General features: G+C 41.8%; 1 protein-coding gene across 4 annotated transcripts in view; it reads left to right on the top strand.

Annotated features, from left to right (window-relative positions):
• SHANK2 (SH3 and multiple ankyrin repeat domains 2) overlaps positions 1-23,143 on the top strand; it is a 771,218-nt gene that overhangs the window by 316,685 nt on the left and 431,390 nt on the right. For all 4 annotated transcript variants that reach the window (XM_019551544.1, XM_019551542.1, XM_019551541.1 and 1 more), the window contains one exon: positions 17,536-17,845. In XM_019551544.1, coding sequence (XP_019407089.1) covers positions 17,536-17,845 — 310 coding nt within the window. The remainder of the gene's footprint in view (positions 1-17,535; positions 17,846-23,143) is intronic.

The raw sequence follows: 23,143 nt of genomic DNA, 5'->3' as shown, positions 1-23,143 counted from the left end.
GAATAAAGAAAAAAAAGTCTTTGCAAATATCTACTTGGTCTAAAAAATATCCCCTCTACTAGAGGTCAGATTCCTTGAGGGGATTCATATTTGCAATGCTTATCTGCATTCCTAAGGACTGTTTTTCCTAAAAGCAATGCCATATATATATGTTAATACACTTTAAATTGCCTAATTTGGACTGTCCTAGCCTATATTAACTTTAATCCTCATTTAATGGGCATTAGTTCATTTGGACTGGAGCCAATTTTAATTCAGACTACAAATGTCCACATGGATGTAGGAGAACTGTAGTCTGGATTAAACCTAGAAAAACATAACATCTGTTAATTGCCTTAAAGACCTTAACTGTTATTTCAGTTCAAGGCCTTTTTGGGATGGAGGGCATAAGAATGTTAAAGAAATGCACAATTCTTAAAGACCACTTAGGATCTGTGAGTTTAGCTGGCTTCTGTTTGGTTTATGCATCCTTACCAGCATCAGGGAAGATATTACCTCAATTATACCCCTATAATTCTGGGGGAGGGGGTTAAATTCTATCCTCATTATTTAAATAGACTGTCTTCAGCAGGGTCCCAAATGTGTAACCAGAAATTAAGTCTTGACATTTATTTTACAGTTAGGTTTATAATATCTAAGACAAAATATAATCCTGTCCTCTGTCTTCCATCGCTGTGTTTAATCTGTGCAGCTAACAGGAGTGAGAAGAAATAATATATTTTTTATTTTTTATCACTGGAATCATTAAAAATGACTGAATAGCCATGAAGCAGACCAACCAAGGAAAAGAATTTCATAACTCTGTCAACAACCACACCTCAAGCCCACATGGGACCATGGAGAATCCTTAGTGAAATGTGTCAGTGGAATAAGTACCACCATTCAAAGTGTGATATAAGTAGAAGCATGGCACATACATTTATGCCACATTATACTTCATAATGAAAAGATAATGGCTTTGCTCCATCAATTGCAACTTCTAATGCCAGCAAACAGGCTACTTGGTCTCCAGACACAGAAGTACCTATGCTGGGCCTGCACTATGTTCTCTTTTTTTCCTTTTCCTGTCCATTCTCTTTTATCCCATTCACCTTCATAATTCATTGGAAGTAACATTCTGCCATTATTTCCACTGAGTGATGACTTCTAGAAGCTCCCACCCTTCATGCCCTCTACTCTTCCTTTCATGCCTTGTATTTTCCATTGATGTTCTAAGACAGTCAGAGGGAGCTCAGTACTGAGCAGCCAGATGTGGAGGCAGAGAAAGGGAGCTGCAACCAGGAAGGGACAAAGAAGCAGGATTTAGAGCATCAGTAGAAGACACTAGGACCAAAGAGTTGAAGGAGGAAGAGCTGCAGCTAAAAAAATACCCTTCTTCATTTATTTTCATGCAGACAAGGGCTGTTCATTTTTGTGATGCTCCCTTGGACTTGTTGTCTTGTGCCTTGAACAGGAGTTCATGCCTACTGGTGGAAATTTTTGAAAAATGTTCTCTGCTAGAAATCATTCCAGGAGAGGGAGCAATACAGGTGTTCGGCTCTCTGCATCTTCCCCAGACCAGGGATCAGTCTAAGCAAGGTGTGGGGAGCAGCTGCTTCTCTCTTCCTCCTGGTTCTGGGAGATTGAAGTAGCAAGGCAAAGCCCCCCCCACAGCTTCCCAGACCAGGGAGTAGTTGAGCCTCCACAGCAAGGCAAAGCAGTGGGGCTACAGGCACCAGCCTTGAATGTGTGGTGTGGTGTGGGGGGAGGGGAAGGATTTCCCCTATGTGGCATGTTCAGAGTTGGCATTCTCATCCCCTTTCCCTTTTCTCTTTGGGAGTATAGTGCAGGGTATACTCCTTGGGAGTTTAGTGCTAGGAACTGCCTGGTTTGGGGAAGAGTCAGCAGGGCAAAGTGCCAACCCATTCCCTATACTGAGCAGTCCCTGGATCAGGCTGGGGTGGGAGGAATGTACAAGCATTCACCCTTGTGACAGAGCTTTTTTCTTCAGGCTGACACATGCAAGATCTTTTTCCTAGAAGGAGCATGTTTTTCCCAGGAGACTGTGAATTAATGCTTGCATGTTTGTGGTTTCTACCACAAAATGGTGATTCTCCAGTAGAAATGTAATGCCTGTACTTGGTTTTAGGTTAACACAGGGTCCTGCATGTGCTGTATGGTAATAGCACTGAATCTTCCTTCGCTTGCTCTGCTATGAATTAGAAGTAACTGTATTTTTATGTGTGGGGAGCCTAGTGGATTAAAACTGTGGGCAGAATGGGCCTGATTTCTCACTGCCATGTGTTGTCATTTACACGTGTGCAAAGAGGATGTAAAATGTTGCCAGGGCAGATTGGTATTATATTACATTTAGTTTGCATAGGTGTAAATGATTATGCAAGATATAAGGCTTGGAGAATCCCTCCCAGTAGGTCTGTGCCTATACTTCTTTAAAAAAATGTTTACCTTTGTTTATGTAAATGATAGTGGCTTAATGTAAGTATATGAGCATGGTGTATGACAATTAACCACATTAGCTGTACTTCCTGCTGGACACTAATGATTCTCCCACTGGATGCTGTATACAGTTTTCCTCTATGAAAGCAGTGCTGCTTTGCTAAATAAAATCAACACAATCCACCAACACTTTTGGAAGCACAGATGCTTTGTCCCACTGTTTACTAACGAGGTTCACACTTAGATTAAAGCAGTATGTTGTGAAATCAAGTAACAGAATAAAACTCTGAACAACATAATGGTTTCAGGAATTTTTGAAGGGTTTTGATGGCAGAAATGCGTCACCAGGGCAAAATTAGAGTGTTTCTTACACAACATGAGAACCTGGGGCAATAGCACAATCTAATTTAAGCACATGTGTTTCTCAAAGCATCCAGTTTACTACCTTTTGGCTTCTGTCCTTCCCACACAAAAAAGGGGACTAAAACCTTCCCCCTGCTGAACAGTGCTAGATGCATCACCCTCTGGGCCCCATCGGTACCACTTCTTCAGTTGCACAGAAAAGGCTAATTTTGGGTGATGGGGTATATTTTTTATATAAAAGCTCCCAGGCATAATATGCATTGGTCTTTCAGACTGGCCATGAAATTTTTTTTTTTATGCATAATTATCATTTTGAGGCCAGGCATGTCCATCCCCACAAATACACTGAATGTTATCCTTCCCAAATTCAGTGTACAGGACCTAAAAGCCTGAAGTGATTCTTGGCATAATTCCAGGCATCTAAAGGAGGTTGCAAACACAGTGGATTTCTCCTGATATATTACTTGCTATACAGTAAAAAGTACCATCATTATTATTTCACATGATTGTTTTAAGAAGCATGAGACTTTGTAACAAAATTTTGTGTTTTATCTTCAGTTGTTTGAGGTGAAAGAGCTCAGCGTCAAGAGCTCACACTTGAACTCTTTCAGTTCAAGGTGATAGAATCTGAGCTGAATAGATCCTTCTAGCCAAGTACTAAGCATATCTGTCTTCTTGCTTTATTGGTGTTTCAGTACAGCCAGTTACTGGTGATCTCCTATTGAAAAGATTAGATTTACAATCCAGGATAATGGTCTGCTTGCTTATAGACACAAATTTTGGAAGGAGGATAACAAGTCCATAGTCAAAGGGATGCTATCAACTTGAAAACTAGTGAAGTTAAAAATAAGGTAAAGGTAATTCATTTCATGTATTATATCTGCTCCTGAAGTTCACTGCTACCTCTAGACTATTATGGAAAAAAATTAAAGCATTTTTTTCTTTTAAGGATAGGGTTCACACAAACAACAAGGTAAATTGAGTATCCAGGGGAAACATTGGGCGCATCTACATGTACTGCGCAGTAAAATATTCTGTAGTAAGCTTTCTTGGGAGCACATCTACACATGGTCCCTGTTGGGAGCAGATTTGCTCCTTACTGGAGCAGCTTAGTACAGGGCTGCTCCTGTCCTTCTCTGCCTCCCTGCATTAGCCAAGAGGATCTCCAGGATCCCCCCGGTGCTAGACCAGGGGCTGGCAAGGGCATAGGGCTGCCCTGCTTGGCATGGAGATGGCTGGTCTGAGGGGCAGGCAGAGGCTGGGAGTCCAGCCCCTGCCTGCCTCCTGTAGCACTTCTGAGCAGCGCAGAGCTGGCTGATCTGGGAAGCAGGTGGAGGCTAGGAAAACGGCTCCTGCCCCACCCTGGAGCAGCTCTGCATGGGGAGTCAGAAGTAGTACATAAGTGAAATTAAGAGGCTTGTTTAAATAAATTCACCTCCTTTATACCATTAGACGTGCCTTGAATTAAATTACATACACTGTAATACTATTATATTATTACATACACTATAATAACATCTATTACCTGTTTCTCTGATATCACTGCTAGACGTTATACATGTTTTTTAAGGTTTGTATTGACTATTATAGAAGGCAAGGTAGGTATGTACTTTTTATGCATAAGCTTTCCTATGCTTCTGATTAAGTTGCCCCGTATGGAAGCATATACATCTTTGATTTAGTTAGTCTATAAGGTGCAAATCTATCCTGCATTCTGTTTGGCTTTAGATTAGTATGGCTAACTACCTCCCTCTGCTCAGTGACTAGTATAGCCTCCCCACATCTCACTTTTCTCTCTTCACAAGCCTGTGCTTCTGAAAAAGTCTTCCTCTTTTGTTATTGGCCTTGTTTCTCTTTTCTTGTCTTTTACTCTTCAATCTTGTGCAAGTTTCTCCTATACACACTTACCTTCCTACCTACAGAAGTTTTTGTCTTCACCTTTGGTGTAGATTTTTTTTTTTTCCTGTATCCCACAAGGCAGTTTGTTTCTTGAGTTAGGGATCTGAAAAGAAGGGTGCAGAATGAATGTTCCCATATGTCCTGTTTTTTCTGGAACAGTCCAGTTTTAAACATCTGTTCTGCATGTTCCTTTGATTTGGTGAAATTAATGAGTTTGTCTTGTTTTTGACCCCACCAACTCTGTGGTGCTCCATTCCCCTCCACTCCTCACATGCACACTCTTCAGCCTGCTGAGACAAGAGGTTGGAGACAGGTGAACGTGCTAGAGACCAAGGAGGGGTGTATGCTTGTATGGGTGGCAGGGGGGGAAAGGGAAGCAGGGAGTGTCCTATCTTGAGATTTGGGAAATATGGTCACCCTATTTGAACATAATTTAACTCCTGCCTTGCTGACAATGCCATAATCTGAGGGAGACCTATAGTGGTGAGTAAGTCTTAAAATGTTGACACCTTTAGAGTAGCCTAAGAAGGACAAATATAATTTCATGTCTTTAATGGAGACTGTTAGCATATGCTAGTTGAAGCAGAGCAGTTAGGTATTCATTTACTTTTGAATACTTTCATTCTGAAATGCAATCATAAGCATACATATATGCAAGCGTAGTTATTGGAACTCCATGAATAGCAAAATCTGAATAAGCTGATTTTCTACACAGTCAGAATCCCAATCAGTGGCCACTAGGTATGCATGTTTAGTTATTATTGTTAACAGCACGACCTGAATAAGCTTTTTTCTCCATAGTCAGTCCCCATCAGTGGCCAATAATTTCTGTGTTCAAACTAAGAATGAACTCTCCTTGCATTTCATCTTAATACATAGCAATGGATGTTGCTGGCATGTCAGTTTTTGAGGCTTCCTGCTAATTAATTGCAGCTTTTATGAAGGTGTGTTAGTTTCTTCACAGACATAGAATGAGGTAGATCCCTACTCTGAAATGCTTATCAATGAAGCAGACAGAACAGATGATGGGAAAGAATATACCTTATAAGCAATGTGACTGAGCTGAAGTTTGGCACATGGCTGTACATTTTTTCCCCACTCTTTCCTTGCCCCCTCCCCTCCGCTTTAATTGCTGCCTCTTCCCATCTGTTCCTGATTTATCCCTCTGCTGTCCCTTCCTACTTACTGCCTCCCTGCCTCCTTTCCTTATCATAGACTTTGGACTGAGTGGAAGAAGGTGTGGTGATTGAGAAAAAAAAAGCATCTAACCAATAAGATGATGTCTCCAATAGTTCAAAGTGTCTCAAGATATCAGCACTGGGTTTGTTGAGTCTAAGGCCTCCATGCCTCAGCCTCAGAACTGCAGAATTAATTGGCCTGCAATTTGCAGTACTGAATTGACTGCTGGTTGCTTGAGTTGTGCAAACTCTTGCTCTCATTAGATTTTTCTCGAAAGAAGCAATAAATATATATTTTTGATAAATCAGTCTTTCTTTTGTTGCCTCTGGTTGTTACCACACAGTTTGGGTCTCTAGCTTTGTATAATAAGTATTTAAATTTAGCAGTGTTTCAGTCTGTGTTTTTGTATTGTACCTATATATATATATGTGTGTGTGTGTGTGTGTGTGTGTGAGAGTGAGTGTGCATGTGTGTGCATGTGTGTGTGTATTAATACTTGGCATTTCTTTTTTAAATTGGCCTTTAGTACTTTTACATACAGGAGGACTACAATATACTTGAAGATAAAATTCACTTCTACAAATTGCAGAGGGACAAAATTTGAACAAAATCACAGGATGTGTCACAATTGCTAAGATGTGTTCAAATGGGTTAGCCTTTTGGCTAAACTGGCTAACTGCGGCCTTGATGTCACCACGATCCACTGACTGGGGAACTGGCTCTGCAGTAGGACCCAGAGGGTGGCGGTCAACGGGAGCCAATCATCTTGGTGCGCCAGTGGGGTCCCACAAAGTTCTGTCCTAGGGCCTATACTGTTTAACATCTTCATCAATGATATGGACACTGGTGTCAGAAGCAGGCTGGCCAAGTTCGCCGATGACACCAAACTCTGCGGTAAAGCATCCACACCTGAGGATAGGAGGGTGATCCAGGCAGATCTGGACAGATTCATGAAATGGGCAGATGAGAACCTGATGGCGTTCCAACACCGAAAAATGCAAGGTTGTCCACCTTGGGAGGAAAAACCTGCACCATGCTTATAGGCTCGGTAGTGCTATGCCGGTTAGCACTACGGATGAAAGGGACGTGGGAGTCATGGTTGACTACAAGATGAACATGAGCCTTCAGGGTGATGCTGCAGCTAGTAAAGCGAGCAAAATGCTGGCTTGCATCCGTAGATGCTTCTCAAGCTGATCCCGGGATGTCATTTTCCCACTGTACTCGGCCTTGGTGAGGCCGCAGCTGGAGTACTGTGTCCAGTTTTGGGCTCCACAATTCAAAAAGGATGTGGAGAAGCTTGAGAGAGTGCAGAGGAGAGCCACGCGCATGATCAGAGGTCAGGAAAACAGACCTTATGATGAGAGGCTGAAAGTCATGGGGCTCTTTATCCTGGAAAAGCACAGGCTCAGGGGTGATCTGGCGGCCATCTGTAAGTTTATCAGAGGTGCTCATCAGGATCTGGGGGAACGTCTGTTCACCAGAGCCCCCCAGGGGATGACAAGATTGAACAGTCACAAACTCCGCTGTTCAGGCTGGACATAAGAAAGAACTTCTTCACTGTCCGGGCCCCCAAGGTTTGGAACAGACTGCCACCGGAGGCAGTTCAAGCTCCCACTTTGAACTCCTTCAAGACACATTTGGATCCTTATCTTGCTGGGATTCTATGACCCCTGCTGACTTCCTGCCCCTGGGGCAGGGGTGGACTCGATGATCCTCCGGGGTCCCTTCCAGCCCAAATGTCTATGAAATCTATGAAATCATGTTGCTATAAAAATGAAATCATTTACATGAGGAGTGGGATTTTCCTGGCAATAGCTTCAAAAGGGCCAGTGCTAACAAGTAAATAAAATTTGGCAGTAGCAACTATATAATATCATAATATGAAAAATCCGTGTTTTAGAGAGTGAGCTGGTAGGATGAATGAGCAAACAGAACTCAGTTGTAGGTAAGTAGGTGTTTTCCTCATTTTTAAAAGGCATATAAAGCTATTTACATGCTTAACTCCCATGGATATCAACAGAAACTAAGCAACTAAATGCCTTAAAAATTTGACATTTAGCATGCACAACATAAAAGTAAATAAACCAATATGCCATAAGGAGAGAACTCCCATGTGTATGGGGTTCACTTCAGTACTTTGATCTCTTCATCATTACCCTTATCTTACCATAGACATTGCCAAGTAGACTTCTTGCAGATCTTCCTGTTCAAGAGATGGCGAAATGATTTGAGATAATTCACTTGTTGGTGGTATACCGTGGCCCTCAGACTAAAGATACTATAGAACTGTAAACTGTTTTTTATCACTGGGGATTAGGGTAGCCAAATGGATTTTTAATTTTGAGTTGAAGGTGGTTACACTGAGGGACCTTTATAAAGCTGTAACATCCTTCTAAAAAGGTGTTTATAGCTAGTATTTTATCTTTTCTATCTCTACAGTACTATTTTTAGAACTTCATTTAAAACAAAAATATTTTAATAAGCTATAATAAAGCAAATACGTCAGTAACTTGAAAACAGCAGTAAGTGCAGTTGGCAATAGATTACTATTGACTTCCATGGTTGCTTTATTAGAAAATATGCCAGTCATCTTCCTTGAAGCAGGTTTTTCTTTGCTAGAAGAAATTACATATTCTGTGATGGGAGAGATAGGAAGTGAAACAGACTAAAAAAATCACTTATCAGGTGATAAATCCAACAAGGACAGTGAGCCATCGCTGTTGAAAAGGTTGGGTTTTTTTCTTCCAAAGTCTGAAAATCTTTAAATGCCTTTAGTATATTCTTTATATCTTTGAATATAAAACATACTACAGATTAGAAACCTCAGGATGATGAAATGTGACTGCTTCAGCAACAGTCTAATGAAAAACACCTTCTGGGACTGATTTTGATTGGCACCTGCTTCCTAGTTAGGTTTTCTTTTACTGTATGTGAACTGCAGTGAATGAACCATAATACTTTCTGAGCCTTTCTGCATTGTACAGTATATAGGCATCGTGCCTCAAGTGCCTACAGTGCTATTAAAGCACTGGAAACCACTTGGTGACATATATAAGCTGACACTATGGCTAAGAACAGACGTTCAAAAAGCCCAAAGCAGAATCGTTCAAACCTATATGGGTTTCTGTAAGTGGTGTAGGTTAGCTCAGAAGTGAACAGAACACACATTTGCCCTTTGGTAGGGAGGGGCATGCAGGCTGCCTGCACTGGCCAAGGCCAGCAGGTTGGGGGCACTCCTGCAACAATTCCCAGGGGGCCCGTTGGGAGAGATTGCCAGAGACTGCTGAACACAGAAGAGCATATGAACCACCCTGATTGGTTGTTGGGTATAGGCAAGCGCACCCCCACCCCCTGCCATTACTGTGAACCCTCCCCCCATGCTCAGCCCTAGGCTTCTAGGAGAGTCCCAAAGTGAGTCACCATGGCACATGCCCCACCCTGCCACCACCAGCTGAGCTGCCAGGTATGCCATGGTGACCTGCTCTGGAGATCTCCTGGAAGCTCAGGGATGGGTGCAGGGGAGGGTTCACAGTAATGGCAGGGGCTTGGAGGCATGCTTGCCCATGCCCAGCAGCCAATCAGGTGTGGCCTGGGCACTTCTTAAAAGGAAGGATTGGACCCATTGGAGCTCAGTCCCAGTGGCAGTCAGCAGCAGGACAGGCCTGGCAGCTCAGGAGGCTCATGCTGGGCAGTAGGGACTGGGGGGCTCTGCCAAGGGAAGGATTGGGAACCTCAGAGCTCCAGTGAACAGCAGGTGTTGGCAGGAAGCTGGGGAGCCTCCTTTTCTCTTGCCCAGCACAAACTTCCCACTGGCTGCAGCTGTCACCAAGCTCTACGGGGCCCAATCCTTCCCTCAGTGGAGCCCCCCATCCCTGCTTCCCTGTGAAAGCCTCCCAGGCTGCTAAATGTATCCTGCTGCCAGCTGTCACTGGTGCTGAGCTTCAAGGGGCCCTGGAGCCACCAAAAACCATCCTTCCTCCCAGTAGTAACTGAGAGTGTTTTAAGGCATTCCACCTGTAATTTGTAAATGCAGTTTGTCTACAAATATTCAAATGAATACTAGGGCTAGGCAAAGCTTCGGTCCCTGATTCAGCGGCAATTCAGTCCGATTTGGTGGCTGAATCTCTGAATCCAGATTGGATCAGAGGACCCTTTAATTTTTCCGAATCAAATTGGAACCCTGCAAATCAGTTTAGAGAGATTTGGAAAGATTTGGAGATTCAAACGTAGACACAGCTTTAAATGTTTTTTCTACATACCTCTAAGTAGCAGGGGTTCATGAGTGCTGCGATGCTGGGGCACATGGAGTGTCCCACAGAAGCATGGGGGGCTCCCCAGTGTGCTCAGCAGCAGACCTGGAAGCGGACCAGAAGCACTTCCAGTCCACTTCTGGGTCTTCCAGGGAGCACGCTGGGGGCCCTCCCTACACCCCTCTGGCTCAGTGACTGGTGCCTCCTGGGTCGGGGGAGCACCTGGGTTCCCCCCACTGCCGATCGCTGAGCCTGGGAGGCATGGGGGAGGCCCCAGCGTGCTCCCCAGCAGACTTGGAAGTGGATCGGAAGTACTTCCTGAGGGATGCTCCATCCTCCCCAGCATCGCAGTGATCACAAACTGCTCCTGCTACCTCAAGGTATGTAGAAAAAACTTTTAGAGCTGTGTCTATGTCTGAATCACTGGTTCTCCAAATCAGCATCGAATCTTCAGATTTGGATTTGGCTGAATCAAATCAGGGACAGTGATCCGAATCAATGAATCGAATTACTGCCCCTGATTCAGGCTGAATCTGAATTTGAATTGAATAGGGCCCACTTCGCACACCCCTAATGAATACGTACCCTTCTTATTTTCTAACCTATGAACACGTCACACAATATAGATGCTTTAGAATAAATTAATTATGAATCAGTTATCTTTATTTTCCACTTGCAGCTGGCTGGAGGCAGGAGATGAGGCTGGGGAGAGAGGCTGTGTTGGCTTGACTCTGTGACAACCCAGGGGTAGGACCCACCGGGCGCTAAGCCAGAACAGCCAAGTGTGGGGTGAATGCTAGTGCGTCTCTCTGCAAAGGGTGCTAACGGGGAGCCCCAAAGCAACCGGGCTGCTGGCAGAAAGTGACCCAATATGAATTGATGGGGCATCTGGTACAGAATTGCTATGTACTGGTCTAACCTAAATAGATTAAGTTTGAGTGCATATCGATCCAGGTCTACCTTAGACTGGGTTCTGCCATTTTAAAACCAGTCTGTATGTCCATAGATTCTGTACAGTTATGGATTTAGATTGGTTTCTGAGTACTTATAGCAGTAAAAGTGTAATGTCTGTACCAGGCCTATGTAAGCATCTGCATGGATTTGACTCCAAAAGTTGTGCAAACTTCCACTAGGCTTAATGAAAAGCCTGAGGTGGAATACTTAGGGAAGGGTTCTTCCTCTCGGCAAGGAATACATGTATTGTTTATTGCATTGTGCTTACTTTTCCATATTTTTGCTATCTTTATTTGCAAGGGATAAATTATTTTGATTGGATAGGAGAGAGTTTTCATTTAAAATGTATTGTTAGACTGGAAAAAATAAGACTCAATCTTTTTTATGATTTATGCCTGAAGGATTTAATTCTATCCACTAATTTCAGTTACATACCCATTTCCATTCTTTGTATTCCATACTTCTTTATTATTTATTTTGTGATGGTACCAAAAGTTCTCTGTCAAACATAAAGACACCATTGAGCTAGCTGCTGGAGTACACCACAGCAAAAGATGATTGCTGTCCCAAAGGGTGTCTTTACATGTGCTCCGGGATGGCAGGGTACTTTAATTAAAGCGACTCTGAGAGCTGCTGTAATGAAAGTGCCTCCAGTGTCACATGAATTCAGTGTCCCATGCTTCAAAATAGCGGTGGATGCACTTTAAGTAAAGCTTGTTCAATGCTAATTATGCTGAGGGTCATCTTAGTCCCTGAAGTAGGCCAAATTCCAGAGGGCACAAAGTTGTTTTCTCTTGGGCTGCATTTTTTGTACTGTGCAGCACTGAGTCTGAATGTCTCCTTTTGCCCATATGTAAAATAGGATATACATACAGAGGTACCAATGCGGAAGTCATTAATTCTTTTAAAGATATTTGCTAGGCTTGGTTAGAAGGCAGTATAGAAATACTAAGTATTATTAATTTAGGGAACTCCTTTCCCAATCTCAATTCTAAACAAGAATTGGTGAGATTAAGATGGAAGGATGTCTTTCCAAAACACAGAAGTAGATGAATTTAGGTTAGTGAAACTTTCTGGATCTGGTGTGGCAGTTGTTCTGGAAGCTGTTTTGATTCTTACCCTGCAGGCCTAATAAAATACACATGTTTATAAAGATGGGAATATGAGTTCAAGCTCATTTTGCAGAGATCTATGGATGGATAGTCATAAAGACCATTTCAGTGCCCATAAGTTTTCTATGCAAATCTGTGACACATGTCAAATCTGTTCATTTAACATTCTATATAAACTCATGCTTCATGTTTGCTTTGATTGTTCTTATTTTCTTTCAAATTGATGAACTAAATTTTTACTTTCCTAAAGTTAAAAAAGGATAAATCTGCAATTAGGCCACTTTGGAGACACATTCTTTTCATTAAAAATTAAGAGCTATATTAAATGAATCCTAAACTGTTCAAATTACTTATTTATGCTTGCTAATTTTGTAATGCTTTTTAATTAGCGGTTGCTAATGTTATTGCATAGATGATGATATTATTTGGTGTAAGGAGGTAAAACCCATCCATGTAAACCAGTTGCACATTTCACCATTTTTTAATTTTAGAAACAGTATTTTTAGTAACTATAATTTCCACTGTTTAACAGAAGATACCATTTTAATGATCAGCGCAGATTCCTGAAATGGAGTTACTATTTATTAGTATATTTTTGTGATGTATACTACTAAAGTTTTGATTAGCCTTTTGAATGTTTTTAATCTTTATTTGTCAGAATTCTTATATCGCACTGTTGCAATATTTATACTTATCTCTAGCATAGAATAATGCAGCAGCTGAACATCAATTTCATTGTGAATGCAAAACCCCCATTTCCTATTTGCAATGTTTACTCTTTCCCTACAAGCACATTTGCACTTACTTTCACAGGTATCCATAGACTTTTCCCAGAAATGAGACTTTAAAAACCTGCACTGGTTAAATAATGTATTTATTTACTGTCATATACATAGAATAGAGTAGTTTGGTTGTATTATAATAATTTTTTCCATGTACAAAAAGAAATTCTGTTTTATTTCAGTGCAATTACCATAATGGAGGAGGAGTGGAAAATAATTGGTACTTGTGTCTGATCCTTTTCAAACTGGAATATAGGCCAGGTTCAATTATTCTGTTTAGTGGCAGTTTTGTCTAAATTTTTAATGTAGGCCTAGTGTGAGGCTTGTTTATTGTTAATTTTCTGCACACCTTCTCTAGAATTGACTTTTGTCAGCACTACAAATGACAAGCAAAATAATGTGAAAAAGCACAGACTGCATCTTAACTCAGGGTTGGCTATACAAGTTTAAGAAACTAAATGCACTTATTCAGTAGCTCCCATCTCTTTCAAGATCAGCTGTTCACTTACTGTAGCTTCCAAAGTGCTGCTATAAGGTATCTTTTCATGAATGATTCTCCTTCCCTTACAAATTATTAATTTTTTTTGACCCTTCTTAGCCTGTGCTGCTTTTCCTTCCTTCTGTCCTGTGTTTGCTTGTTCACAAATGCAGTGATTACAAAAGCAGAGTAACGTCTGAAAGACTGTGGTGGTGGTGTTCACATGACTAATACTGTGAAAGATAGCAAGATTTTTTTGAGCGGCTCCAGTCTACGCACAGTTGGTTCCCAGCTGACAGACAGAATGTGGGGTGGGCTTTGTCACCAGAACGCTGGGTACTGCATGCCCAGCTATGCTTGCAATTACACAGTGCCCAGAAACCTGCTGCTTATGTCAGGGTGCAGGCAGTTAAAACACATAGAAACTGGGTAGCTTTTTTTTTTCCTCTTCCTTCCCAGCAAAGGTTATATAATGAGGGGATTGCTGCTGAAGTAAAAGGGAAAATGAAGTCTTTGTTAAATGCCTTAACAAAGAAAGAAGGTAAGCAATGAAAGAAGAACACTTGATGTTTGAGACCTGATATTTTCTTGTGTACAGTTAATATGATCTGCTTCGTTACTCTATAATTAACCAATTGATGCAGTTTCTTTTTTCAAAATTCTTTTATGTGAAAGCATTCATTTAGGTAACTAATTATTAGATCTAAGATGTGTCTTACTTGTTTTAGCTTGTATCAAAAAACTCAGGTAGTTTATAGAAAAGGTTTTGCTTCCTAAGTAATTCATTGGAAGACACATAAGAAATATTTATCACTAAATGCTCCTTAATTGCCACTTCAAATATATAGATTGTTAGGAATAACATTTCAAGAGCTGTAGGAAAGTACTGTTTCATTCTTAGGTTTGACAGAAAGAAATAATCATTTGAAACTTAGAAGCATGAAATTAATTCAGGTGTTTTCATGTCATTTTATATTTGTTTCTCCAAACAGGCTTACAATAGTAGTTCATAAGGTCTTGGAAATCATGGACTGTTAGAAGAATACTAAGTCCCACAGAGTTTAAAGCATGCATATTTTTGTTTCATCTTTTGTGTTTGTAGTTATTTTTTATTGTGAAAATAATAATGCAATGCAAGAAGTAGCTAAAAAAATATCCACCCACTTACTGTTTGCAGATTGCCGGGTAAAAGAAACAGTTGGGTGGAATATTAATCATTTTAGGCATAGAAGTGGTTATTTTTAACTCTTTCTGCAAATGATTTTTTGGGGCACATGTCTATTTGTATAATAAATTCTTTCTTCTGTATTGCTTTAACAGAGAACAGATCCATGCCTTTATTTAAAAAAGTAGAGGTTAATTTTGCTTGCAGCTATCTCTTTTTAGGATTATAACATTGGTATCCAAAATTGGTAGCCAAAAGTTAATTTCAAAATGAAGATTTAAAAATCTATTCACATGAAGATCACAGTGGGCAAAGAATTTAATGTGAGACTTGGCGAGCATGTTAATAATTTTTCATTTGGAAGGGGATGCATATTTTGGTTCTCCTGAAACTTGTCCATGTAAATGTGCTCAGAAAGTCTCAGCTCATTCTGTCAATTGCTCCTCTGATATTTGAGCCATATGCAGATTGATTTAAAAAAATCTTCCAATAATTATAATAAAAATTAAATAAATATAATTATTTGTTAGTTCACAAAATGAATGGAATTGAAGACTCTACATTAGAATATTCACAGTTAAACTCATGAACAATTAGATTCTAAGGGTCAGATCCAGTTTCTACTGAAATCAAGAGCAAAACTCCCAAAGCCTTTTTGTAGGAGAAAGATTATACTTCTGATAAGCAGACTTGTATTTCAAGTACCCACAATATTTTGTATAAATAACATTTTCGGTCAATATTTTACCCTTAGCTACTGGATAAGATCTGCATGTGTTCAGTTAATCATTACCAGAGCACTGTGCTAAATATCAGAAATAAAGGAATATACAACCTGTACAGCCATACCATATACTAGACTGGCTATGTCAAGATTGTACTACAGATAGAGTATTCCACCGAGGCAGTAAATAATATGCAAGAATTTAAGACCATATGTTAATTTTGGCAGTATGTGTTAGGAATTTTCCGTAAGAAGTATAGGTGAGCCTTCACCTTAACATGAGCCTTTCAGGGTAGTTACAGAAGTCCTTTAGTTAGTTAGGAACACAATTCCTACTAACTGTGTTAACGTGAGACATTTTTTTTAAATGGGCATACTTAAAAAATCAAATTCTCATAGAGGTTTTATAGACTACTGACATTTGTTTGTCAGTTTAGCACTCTTAAATCTCATTTTAACAGGCTTGTAGGTAAAGACCACTCCTCTTAATTTTGCTTAAAATAAAATATTGTAAAACAATGTTATAAAAAATATTTTCATATATGTACGGGGTTTTTTGGTAGTATTTATAAGAAAAAACTTATCTAAATAAGATGTTCAACTAAATGGAAATTTTACTGTCTTTTAAAATGTGATCCTTTAGGATCACAGTTAATCAGGAACTGATTCTAGTGAAAATTACATGAGTAATTCCATTCTTTTTGCCTGCAGCTATACCTTCATCTCCTGTTTTGAAAGTGTGTATAATGGTATTGTGATGTTAAAACACTTTCTGTGTTTCACCCCAGAAGTGGCTGCAATCCAGAGGGATAAAGTGATTCTGGTGTATATTGATAACTATGGTGTCATCTGTATTCTATAGTATGAGTATTATTATTCCATTTAATATAAGTGTGTTGAGTACTCAGTCATTTTTCAAGCTGACTGGTATTATAAATATATAACATTTTCTGTAATTTTTTCCTTTTAACTGAAATATAATTTTGGAAAGTTGCAGTGCACCTAATTGGCTCAGCAAATTCTTCTTAACAGTAGCAGGCTGACTTTTGTTAATGATACAGTTAATTTGCATGTGTAGACTTCTACATTTGGATCCAGTCCTGCAATTCCTAGGATTGTTTAATCGGAATTAATAGGATTATTTGTATGAGTAAGAACTAGAATAAGCGTTTTTGGAATTAGACCTTTTATTAATTTATGAGATCAGAAATAACATCAACTCTGATGTGCATTAGAAACCTTTTATTTGGAAACTACTTCCTTAAATTGCACTTAAATTGACTCACTACTGCAGAAAATGGAGATTCTTGGTATGTAGCATTTACTTATAGGAGCAGAGCCAGAAGTGTAGCATTGTGCCATATTGGACTAGTGTGTTTTCAGGTCTAGGTCTCTAATTTTGTATTTATTTTTTATTGTGCATAATTAGTTAAATGATATATTTCTGTGTTCAGATTTGGATGCATATGGGTGTGGAATTGAGCATATTACCCCAGGACACTGCACTTTTTGTTCTACATACACTAGTAATAGGTGCAGTAGAAATGTCTAGAGTAGAATGGCAGACAAACACCTAGGAATTGTATCAGTGTAATGGAATTCTAAGAGGAGAAGAATCTATGCCCTCAATTTTTAACCTGGTAGGTGAATATAAGGTAGCCATTAACACTAAAGATTTCCAACGGAGGCTTGAATTAAGAATGCTTACTCTCAGTATAGGTCTTTATAGAAAAATGAGTCCAGAAGAAAGTACAAGGAATAAGTTTGTGTGAGATCAGCTAAGTTTGCTAATCTTGTGTGAGGATGCTTAAGTGAGAGAAAATGGTGATGAGAATCAACCTTGGCAAAAATCTATATATTTGTTATTACTAGACCATACTTCAAACCATTTGTTGTACTTTTGTACTTACACCATTGATGTTTCCAGTACTGTGGTGCTTAACTGCTTATTAAAACCAGTAAGTATGTTACATGTGAAAGCCATTTACATCTTTAATTACATTTTAAATATTATCCCATTATTTAGCGTGATTAAATAATCAGTTGAGGTAGATGTTTCTCACTCTGTATCATCTCCTAAGTGTCAGGAAGAAGTGCCATATGTTGCTCAATCTTTTTAAGGAATGATAAATATGCATAAATGGTAAAATCAAATATGATTACCATAGTTGTTTTTCCTCCCTGTTTATATAGTGCCATTTAGAGAGGCTCCTACCTATTCAAACAGGAGACGGAGGCCCCAGAGCACGTTGTCAGCACCTCGTGTCTTGCTTCGCTCTAACAGCGATAACAACCTGAACATCAACAACATTCCTGACTGGTCAGCCTCATCTTCTGCTTCTTCACACCGCAGCCTTTCACCACATCTACTTCAACAGATGCAGAATAATCCTAATGGAACTGTAAAAACTGTTGGGAGTTATACCCCATCCTCTCGGAGCAGGTCGCCATCATTAAACAGACTAGGGGAGGATGCGAAAAGGCAGCAACACAGGCACATCAGGTGATGTTTTTCAGTGTTCACATGGTTTGTAATTTTGCATTTTGTCAGCACAGTTACAGTGCACTGCAAAGTATTGTACTGCATTGGACCACAACAGTCATTTAAGCAGATTTGCAGTAATATAGGTCTATCTTGTGCTCTAGTCTTCTCTGAAAATTCTAATAAGACTCACACACATTGGACCAGTCTTCAAAAGCTGGAGTACTTAACTCCTCCCACCCCTGATTTCATACACTTCAATCTACTACAGGACTTCCCTCACAAAGAACAGGAGGATCTTGCAGTTAATCTGAAGTTTCCCAAGGCTAAGTACAAAAGCCTGAGCTCAAAGCTCAAAAAGCCTGAGCCTGAATTGATTCAGTCTTTGCAGGTTAGTCTAACATGCGTAGATTGAACCAATTTGCAGGTGAATAGACATTCACTTTTGATTCTGGAAATGCAGGCACATGCCTGCAGTGGCTCAGGTCACCAGCCAGGGGTGGTAGAGCAAGCCATTCTTTCCCTCCTGTAGTGGCCGAGGGAAGCTGAGCTGAGGGGGGATGTGGCCAGGCCCCGGCAGGCTAACTGTGATTGGGGAGGGGTTTAAACCCGCACCCTAGCCTGCAGGGACCCCTGCTGGGATGTGCCTGGAGGGGGAGAGGGGAAGGAGTCCTTGCCAGACTTTTTTGGGGGGGAGGGAATGCGGCCAGACCCCAACACGTGGCTGGCACTGAGCAGCAATAGTGGGGGCATGGCCAGACTCCCCGTCCCCCCACCCAAGGCAAGGGAGAAGGACGAGGAGGGGGAGAGCCCTGTCTACCGCAGCAGCTGGGCAAGGGGGGCTGGGAGCAAATCTGGATGCGCAGCTCCCATGGCCCCAGCCCAAACTGCAGCCAGCTGGGATGAGCCCCCATGGCCTGGCGCCATCCATCCACCTCACTTGGAGCTGGGAGTGGGCTGACCTGGGCTGGCCTATGGACACTGCTAAGGGTGGGCGCATAGGAGCCAGGCCCTTCCCAATTTGCTGCAGCTCAGGCTGAAGCTCACTCACTTGGCTTGCTCCCAGACTGGCTGCGCATGTTGTGTTAACTGTGCCTGCAGCTGTCTGGGCCAGCTTGGATGCACTGGCAGGGCCGAAGCCCAGCAGCCATCCACCGGCTGCCCACAACCACTGCTGCGCCCCCTTCCCGTTGTTGTTCCTCTGCAGCATTCAGGGGGTGCGGTGGCTGCAGACACACGAGCCCCTGCAGCAGCCACCTGCTGGGCTCTGGGTCTGATGGTGCCTCCAAACTGGCCCAGGCAGCTGCAGGCACAATTAACGCATCCTGCATGGCCAGTCCAGTTGCAAGGCGCTTGCCCGCAGCTACAGCAGGATTGCCTCGGTGCTGCTACCTGACCAGCTGCTACCCTTGCACACCGGGCTGGGCTGTCATGGAGCTGCAGCTGGCTGGGAAGGGTCCCACCCCTGTGGCCCAGCCCGGGCCAGCCCTGCTATCTGCTATCCTTGGATGGGGCTGAGTGGGGCCAGCTGCAGGTGCTGCTGAGGTTGGGTATGGAGTGGCCAGCCCAAACCATGGGGGCAGGGCCCTTCCCAGCTAGCTGTAGGTCCATGACAGCCTGGCTTGGCTTGGGAACAGGGAGCAATCTGTGCGCGCAGCTCCTGTGGCCTCAGCCCAAGCTGCAGCTGGCTGGGAAGGGCCCTGCACCCACGGCCCAGCCCAGCCCAGCCCAGCCCTTCCACATCTACGCTCAGCAGAGCCTACAGGCCACCCCGGCTCAGCCCTCAACCACAGCCTGAGCTGGAAGCGAGGCAGGCAGATGGCAGGGCCATGCTGACCGATGTCTGGCCAAGCCCTTGCCCCTGCTGCTGTAGCAGCAAGTGTGGGGGTTATGCTGATGGGCTGCTCTGCCTGGCCAGGCAGACCCTGGCTCCAGTCCCCTGGGGGAAGAGGGGAGAGTCCTCCTGGGCTCTTTGCCTTAGAGGGCTATGCCAGGCCAGCATCTAGCCACGCTCCGCCCCTGCTCCAGCTAGACAACAGAGGGGCAGGGCTAGACCTGCTCTCTGGAACAGATAGCACAGCCCAGCCCAGGGCTGCAAAGCATGCTGGGGTGCTGGGGGACTCTGATTTAACTTAAAACAGGAAGGGTTTTGGGATGGAAGTTCCATAAATTGTTTGGAACACGATCAGTCAAGTTTGATACTGCATTCAGCCAGGTTTATTTTAAGCCTGTTTTGGACATTTTGAAACTGGTTTATGTGCACTGAACGTATGTTCTGTTACAGGTTTAAACCAGTTTCTGATCACTTAACCTGATTTATGTGTAATTTTCATCCCTAGTCTAAATCCAGGCTGATTGGACCAACGGTGGAGGGGTTTCCAAGGCAGTAGCCACCCTGTCACTCATAATTTCTTTCTGACAGGCTTCTTTAGACGTTTCCAATTGCTTGCATGTATTATATGATCATATCAGCTATAATATTTCATGGGGAGACCTGCTATGGCTCTTGTCTGTGTTGGAGTGCTTTACTGGAAAGCTGATGGAGATCACGTGGAATGTATTTAAGTTGGCTTCCTCTATCCTTCCCCCACAAATCAGTGAAAATGAAGACACTCTTACATTCAGCTCCACAGCCTCTTGCACTACTATATCACCTTTTTTGCAGATGAGCACTGAACAAATAGGGAAAAAGGAGAAGATTAAAAATCTTGCAGGCTGGATAAGAGGTTGCATGATAGGAAAAAAAAGGGAGCAGCAAGAGGTGGTGGTGTTTCTTTTTCACCATTTTTGGAGCACTTTAATGACTGTGGGATTTCAATGCTTGATTTTTTCCCCTTGATTTCTGAGTGTTACCAGTAACAGCCCTCTCAACTTGCCTGTGGGCCATGTTCCATTGGATAAAAAATCCTGCCTTACTAGAGTGAGGTGGATATTTATGTAAGTTGTAATATAACAGTTAATCACCTCGATATTAAGATCACATTAATACGAGATTAAAACCTCTCAGTCCACTCCAAAATACTGCCTTATGAACAGACTATTACAATGTAAGTAAGAGGGTGAGAAACACACACAAACTTAGAATTTAAATGCAGGTGAGTAATTATTCTAAATGAAGTGGTCATCCAAAACAATAGGCTTTGTCTGTCAAACTTCCTGATTTCAAAGGCTACTGCTATTCAGTTTGGAAAAAAGAAAATGAATGGTTTTTGAGTAATGCAACAGACCTATGATTGACATTAGTATGTGTTATGAATCCATGTCTAAATTTTCTAGACATTAAAACCAAATACAATTTGACTGACGTGATTACTTTCTATGATTTTTCCCATTATTCTTCACTTAGCTTTCTCTCCCTTTTTTGGGCTCAGGCACATAGTTAATAATCATGTTTTCTGATAGCAGCAGTGGCAGTACTGGAGTTTAGTGTGTTATCATTATGATCTGTCTGAAGCATATAATATCAGTTACTGCAAAAGACAGTAAGCTAAACTGGTCAGTATTGCGAAACCTCTGTACCAGTATTGTGTGTTACAGTTTTTACACCAAGTCATTCAGTTTTTACCTTAGGCCTGTCTTCCGTATAAAGAACCACATGGGCAGATATTTGTATTCCATAGACACCAAGTAACTTGAACATGGCTCCAAGAAAATGCAGGGATCCATGTCCAAATTCTTTATTACAGGATTGGGCACTTACTCCTTACAGTTGGATGGGAAGTTTTTCCCTTTTTATTAGGGTCTGTCTTGATCAAGCCATTAAAGAATTGGCTTCTAATTAAAATATGACATTATCAGAATAATAGATCTCGAGGTTACTAGAATATACCATTCATTGATTTTTAGAGCAGGGCAAATACTTTAAAAACTTTCTGTGAATATTAATTCATCTTCTAAAAATGAATTTGCTTTGGCTGTATCCGTGCCCCTTCTGTCCTTGCTGTCTGTGACCATATGAGTTATTGAGTTTTGCCTAGCATAAATGTCAGAGGAAGCCAGTTCCATAGCTGAGAATTTGTGGAAACCAAATATTAAATCCTCATACTTCTGTATTTGATCTGGAACGACTTGAACACTCATCCACCTGGGGAGTGGAGGAGCGTTCCATTGATCCCAGTGATCTGCAGAGAATATGCTGGTGGTCCAAAGAGAGCTGTCTGGTCCCATGGTAACAGCTTTCATTTTCAGCTTCTAAGAGCTGATGTTAACTTTCTAAGCTTATTTTTGTGTAAGCAGTTTTGTTAAATTGTGGAAGGAGTAACTAAGTATGCTGCCAAGCTGTAACTTCCAGTGGAAAGGGAAGAATTGTTGGTCTCTTCTCTTGCTATTTGCAAATGGTTTACTCACATAAAATTGTTCCCCACTTTAGCTAAACATGCACTGTCAATGCAACAAAAGAATGAAAGGGGCAAAAATAACCAAAAAGGAGTATCTTGATCACTCCAGTGTCTCCAAAATCAATTTAACTGTCAGTAAATCTGTATCTGAGCATCTTCTTCCTGGGTCAGCTTCTTCAGCATGGACACATCATTCAGGGGTTTCTCATCCCTGTTCTTTGAAAACCAAATCTGTTTATAACTGAAATTAAACTCAGCTTCTCTACTTCTTTTTTTGAGGAAGGAGGATTTTCTTATGTCTCCATTAACCCTTTTTCATTGGATGCATAGGATTAATACACCACAAGGGAAAGTTTCTTGTGTAATCACAGCTGGGATGGGCAGCATTCACAAACCAGAATGTCCAGAGGTGCAACACAGCAGCTTTGTGTTCTGGACAATGGCAGAGCATGGGACAACAGGAGCTTCTGGCTAGCTAGCACCAGTGGCAGCTACTATTTTTTGTACTCAATCCCTATGTTAGCACCTGGAGCTGCTGCCCCAGTTTTCCCACCTTAGTTAGGCTACTAAGGGCTCTTACACAAGTTACATATTTCACATGGTCTGGCCCCTGAAAGTGCTCTACAGTCAGGACATAACACATATTCAGGGCTGCAGATTGCTTTTAAAAGGGCCGATTGTGTGAAATTAACCCTCAGCAAATCAGCTATTAGCTGAAGGTGCTATAGAACACAGGTCCTTAGGAAACATGTGTTCAGATTCCCTCGAGGATTCATTTTTCATGCCTTTGCAGGGCTGGGCTGGTGCTCAGACCAGCGAGCACTAGCCTGGCACCACCCCTGGGGCGGTCAGCAGGGGATGGGGAGAGAATTTCATAGATTTCATAGACATCAGGGCTGAAAGGGACCTCAGGAGATCATCGAGTCCAGCCCCCTGCCCAAAGGGCAGGAAGTCAGCTGGGGTCATAGGATCCCAGCAAGAT

This window comes from Crocodylus porosus, unplaced genomic scaffold, assembly GCF_001723895.1.
Source record: "Crocodylus porosus isolate Cpor-Errol unplaced genomic scaffold, CroPor_comp1, whole genome shotgun sequence".
Taxonomy (NCBI): Eukaryota; Metazoa; Chordata; order Crocodylia; family Crocodylidae; genus Crocodylus; species Crocodylus porosus.
Note: the sequence above shows the minus strand (reverse complement) of the source record. Positions and strands in the feature narration are given on the sequence as shown.